Here is a 6,247-nt window from a genome sequence, read left to right on the forward strand (position 1 = left end):
ACCTCGAATGACAAAGTGGTGGAATTACATGAATTACGTGTAAGTAAGTTTTATTTGGTTTATATGATATGTATATCTAGTTGTCTTGTTTCTCTATTAGTTAGGAATGTGATAACTCACTCCCGATTTGTTGTTTGTGTTTGGATCCTGTGATGATCTTGAACTTTATGTTCGGGGGAGTAGATGACTAGGTGAACTGCGTTAAGGAATATTGTGCTGAAGGACGTCGAGACACAACGCTCTTATAGGATGTGACATTGGGGTATAGAGTTTTATATTAATTCTATGAAGTCTCAGACGGCCTTGTTTGAGCCGATGACTTTATTATTTATTTGGACAAGTTAAAAATGACATAGAAGGAAGTGATTGTGAACCTTTTATCCCTTTGAAAGACTTGTATTTAAAAATGTTTTAAAAAAATACTTTTAATTAATATTTAAATTTTCATTCCTTTGTTAGTATATAGATGAGGGGTAGAGGGTGTCACACAACCTATTTTACTGCATATAAATTCTCTATATTTAGATAAAATTTAATAAATTAATTTAAATATTAAAATTGGTTCGTCTATTAGACTTTTTGCACAAGGTTATGAACCACAATTATAATTACAATTGTTTTTTCAATTGTCCAATATTTTATATTGAAACACTCTCTAACTTTTAAACAAAAGTTGTGAAACTCTCTTACTTTTAAACAAGCTAGATATAATAAAACTGTCAGAAATCGTTTGTGAATCCTTATTTTTTTTCTTCTCTATTTGCTTATTAACCAGACATGAATAGATAATAAGATATTTAAATTCACATGTATATGTAATTTAGAATTATTTAAATAATTTTAATTATATATACATTAGGTTGCTCAAATTTAATTTTAATGTAAATACAAAAAAATCAAAATTATTTATTTTTGGTATAAATATATGTTTCAAAAGTCTTTTTTTTAGTATAATAATATGCTTTAAATTTATTTGTTTCTAATTTAATTTAATTTAATGTTTTTTGTCATATTTGTTTTAACAAATATTCACAAATACCTACCTATGAAAATACTTGCAAATATTTATAAAATTCATCCATATTTGCTTATCAGATACTCATGCAAGTATGAGGCAAACATGAACACTATAAAAAATACTTTATAGACTAAAGTTTTTTTTAGTTCTTAAAATTTAAAAAATATTATTTTTAATTCTTTTACGGACAAATCAAATATAAAATAAGAGATTTACACTGTGTAATAACTTTTTATTGTCAAAATTTGATTTTTTATTTTATATTTTAGGTACATTTTTAGCTACTAAAAAGTGACATAATAATCAAGTTAAAAAAAATTAAAAACCCAATAACTAATTTTAAAATCACTTTAATTTTTATTATAGACTTAATTCTGACAATTTCAAACCGCCAAAAAATCATCCCTTAAAATATAAAATAAAAAAATTAAAATTCTAATAGTTAGATATATAAAAAAATGTGAATATCTTATTTCTCACTTGAGTTACATTTTGCATGATGACAAAAAATATTTTACAAATTTTAAGGAATACAAAATACATTTAAATTTAAGAGACTAAAAAAATGACTCACATTAAAAAAACTAAAAATATATTTAAATCTTAAAACTTATAGTACTTATAATCATTATAATAAGTATTAAATAAAATACATTAAAAAAATTACATATTAATAAATGATATATTCTGTTACAAACGATTAATATCACATATCAATTAAAATAATAATAAAACTCTAATTATACTAATATTCATAAGCTAGAGTATTTTAATTGGCACTTGCATTAGGTGGTACATGCATAGGTAACTAAAATTGTGCCAGCGTGCGTGTCTATGCCTTGTGCTTGACTGATAATATATGTACACTTGTCTAATTAGAGACAGGTGTGATGTATTATTAAGTTGAGCTATCAATTGATACATTTTTTCTTATTATTATTGTGAGGGTCGGTCATTGATACATTTTATTTTGAGAATATAATAATAAATATTTTTAATATATATTTTCATAGTCTAACACTTAAAAATGAGTGATCAAAAAGAGAAAAATAAACTAGTTTAACTGTCTTCGTTGGCCTTGGGAATTAGTTGTTTATTGTTTATATAAAGATGAGAGGAAATATTATCTAATTCTTATATCTCATCTCATCTCATCTGTCAAATGAGTCTTTAATTATAATTACATACGTAAACTAATTGACCTTCCAGGATGTAGTGTAAAATATCTTTGCACACACGGTCAACTTAATTATTTAAATAGAATTATATTTTTATATTTAAAAATAAAAAATAAAATAAAATCCACAGTTACCTTAACGAAGACGTAGACTAACGCATATCATACTCCTAGTTAATGCAAATGGAAAATCATTATACGCTTTCCAAATACCCGTCAGAAATGACAGCGCGCGCGAGTACCACTATATCTTCCTTTTATTTTATTTTTTTCAACTATTGCGTGTTTGGATTTATAATAAAAAATAATTTTGAATCTAGAACTAATTTTAGAAAAAAAATTATATTTTAATATTTAGAAAAAATATTTCAGAATGTATCTTGGCATCAAAATTAATTATGAGTTTAAGTAGTTTCAAGTAAGTTTTGTATTAAATAAAAATAATTATATTACATTTTACTGTTAATCTGATTTTATAATATAAAAAATCTATACATAAAATATATTATTTCAAATTCAATTTTGTAAAATTAATTTTATTAATGCTGAACCAAACAAATTGATTGCTTTACAGTGGTTTTTTTAATAGTTGACAGTTTTAGTAAAATTAAATTCTTATAATTTTTTACAATCATTTTATAATTATGAGAGATAAAATAATTTATTTTTTACAATAATTTTTAAGGAAAGAAGTGAATATAAAAATAAATATTATAATAACTTGCTTTTGACAATAAATGTTATAAAAAATATATTATCCGAATAATACTACTAGTACTTTTTTTTTTATTTTCGGATGATTATTCTTTGGTTGCGGCGGGCAACTTGTTTTCCCAGTTCTCACCCACCAACCCAAGCCTTGAGATTACTCTTTTACCACTAGTACCTTTGAATATTTTTTATGCAATTTTTTTAATAATTAATTTAAATATAATGATTAAAAAAATCATTTCAAATTAAAATAAAGATATATTGTAATTTTTTAATATATTTTTAAAATTCCTTAACTACTTTTTAACAACATTATATAAAAATTATCACTTATTATCAGGAAAAAAAACATTAGTTTTGGTCGGTATAACTTATATCCAATTGAAATTAAATTATTATGATAAATATTGTATATATGCACACTAACAATATGATGTATTATGCCAACATTTAACAATATTAATAACATGTATCAATATTTCATACCAATAAATCTATTTACCATTATATTATATTCTTAATATAATTTTACAATGTTTTCATTAATAGCTTAATATCCTTTCAACAAATGATATATATATATATATATATTAATAAAAGGGTGCTGCTGTTGTATCTTACGAAATTATAATTAACTGTAAAAAACCTATTCCATTGCATGTGGACATTGTTTATTGGTTATTTGAAAATTAAAAAGCGAAAAGATAAACTGAATTAAATACTAATTCAACGTAAAACGATGACTATATCACGTTTTTTTAAAGAGAAGTATAGTAGACAGTGATAGTCAAACATAAGGCAAGAATATTTAAAACTCCTTTGCTTATCCAACATTTGACTAAGTCAATGCAAGTAGGTCGACATATATTATTGCAACTTTTGAAATTGCATTTGCATAAATTCAATTAGTCATCACGAATAAAAAAAAAAAAGTAATTTATAGAAAACTCAAGATTCAAGAAGGTATACATGCTTTCCGCCATATATATAATACCACGCTATGCTACTTAGTCTTATTTAAAAAAAGAATCAAAATCCACAGCATGCGCAAACTGACAATATTTCATACCAATAAAGCTAGTGACGACCGTGTGGAACTATTAAAACAAGTCCTCTATATAAAGAGCAACCTTAACTTGGTTTTAATTTGTAGCTTCAGCACCACATCATGCATATATATAATTAACACCCTCGCATTTTTTTCTTCCTAAAAGAAAAAAAAGAAGAAGATGGAGTTTGTGAAGAGAGTATTGGGAAGCAGCAAGAGATTGTATCCTGAAAACAGTGGTGGAAGTGGCAGCTACGGCAGAAGATTGAGCACCTCAAAGAAGAAGAAGAAGAAGGCTCCACAGGGTTGCATTTGCGTCTACGTTGGAGCCGAGAGAGAGAGATTCGTGATCAAGGTAAAGATCGCAAACCACCCTTTGTTCAAGGCGCTTTTGGACGCTGCTGAGAGAGAATATGGCTATCGAAACAATGGTCCCTTGTGGCTCCCTTGCGATGTTGACTTGTTCTCTGAGGCGCTTAAGGATATGGAAAATAGCATCCAAGAAGAAGAAGAAACGGGTTCTGTAGGTTGCGCCGCCTTTGCTGCGGGTCACAGTTTCCGGCGCAGCCCCTCATCAGCTTCTAATAATTACATCAGTTGTAGATATTTGTTGACGGGATCTGTCATTCACCATTACCAAACCCTTGTTAGTTGAGATTAATTCTTGAAACAGATTCAAAGAGGCAAAAGGCTCATATATATATAATAGATCAGAAATTTATTTGTTTTACTGCAAACAATTTTTGGTGACCATATGCCAGATATTTAAATTTTGAACTCAAAACTAATTAAGCTATAAAATCTCACTAATTAATTCATGTACTAAATAGTAAAGGATTATGTTAATTGAAACACGTTCGCGACAATTGATTCATATATGTTTATTGAAAAACTTTTAACAGTATTGTCTTTTCTAATTAAATTTCTTAATAATTATCAAATAAATATATATTTAGAAGATTTTAAATTCTTCCATGATATTATAATCAAATTCACAAATGCATGGGAACCTTGATTGGATGATGTTTGAAGTTTTTCTTTACACATATTATCATCATTAATCAAAGTCGCAAATTTGGTGGAGTAGTTAAGGAATAATTATTGACGCAAATTAAGAAAAGTCTTGAGTGCCATGGTTTCTTACTAACAACTTAAAAAATTCTGTGTTTTTGGGTCGATCCCTTGTGTACAATCTGTTTCAAGAAGGCATATACGTAGTACTACACACTTTTCTTTTTTTAAAGTTTTTCTCACTCCGTTCAGACACATCTTTATGCATGCATGGTTTGGATTGGAGGTGGTTCCTAGCTGCATTTCCTTCAACACTAGGTTTCTTAAATTAAAAGGGAATTAGATTCTGCTTAAAAAAAGGAAATTAGATTTTATCGGAATGAAAATGTATTCAAAAGTGTTAGAGCTTATTTTGAAACCACACCAAAAAAGAGCCGATTTAGAAAATTAAAACACGTAATAGAATTACTTAAGCTATAGGTTTTTTTTATCAACAAAATATACTAGGTTAATTAATATTGGTTGGATCACATTTAAAGCTCAAGAAGCGTTTCTTAAATGCACATTTACTTCTTCATCTATTGTGATGTTTAAAATCATTGCAAACAAAATGAAACAGTTCAGGGGTTCCATACTCGTGATTCGTGTCTGAAGGAAGGATTTTTTTTTCCTTTCTTTTTTGCATATTCATCGCTGGAATAAATCCTAATACTTGAACGTCATATTGTTGAAGAGGTCAGTTGGATTGTTTTTGGGCTTTCAGATGACGGTCCATTTGGGGTAGGCTTGACAGCCCATATTTGGACGTTATCATAAAAAATATCTATGAAGTAAGGGTAGGGGTGGGAATAGGCCAGAACGGTCTACAAGGATCTACGACCTGATCTACATAAAACTTGACCTGAACTGGTTTATTTAATCAAAAATGTTTGGTTCAGACTTTTTTAAAAATCTATTAAATTAAATATAGGCCGGCCTATATATATATATATATATATATATATATATATATATATATATATATATATATATATATATTTATTTATTTATATTATTTTTTGGATACAATTAATTTTTTTTAAAACTATCACACTTTGATTACACATTACTGCTCCATAACTTCTATTCCTATGATCAAGGACTTTAATTACAATTTAGGTACGAGTCATGTGCCATCTTATATTCCTCATTATTTTGATTTGACTTTCCTTTTTTTTTTTTAACTTTCCTATTAGTTCCTACTTCATAAAATATTAAATATTTATTGTGAAGAAAACTTTTT

The 6,247-nt window shown here is 26.8% G+C and overlaps 1 protein-coding gene across 1 annotated transcript; it reads left to right on the plus strand.

Annotated features, from left to right (window-relative positions):
• The first annotated feature begins 4,135 nt into the window (after positions 1 to 4,135).
• Positions 4,136 to 4,609, plus strand: LOC102667331 (auxin-responsive protein SAUR71). The gene has a single exon (XM_006586260.1). It carries the CDS (start codon positions 4,136 to 4,138, stop codon positions 4,607 to 4,609), a length of 474 nt encoding a protein of 157 aa, XP_006586323.1.
• Positions 4,610 to 6,247: the final 1,638 nt, after the last annotated feature.

This window comes from Glycine max, chromosome 8, assembly GCF_000004515.6.
Source record: "Glycine max cultivar Williams 82 chromosome 8, Glycine_max_v4.0, whole genome shotgun sequence".
Classification (NCBI taxonomy): domain Eukaryota; kingdom Viridiplantae; phylum Streptophyta; class Magnoliopsida; order Fabales; family Fabaceae; genus Glycine; species Glycine max.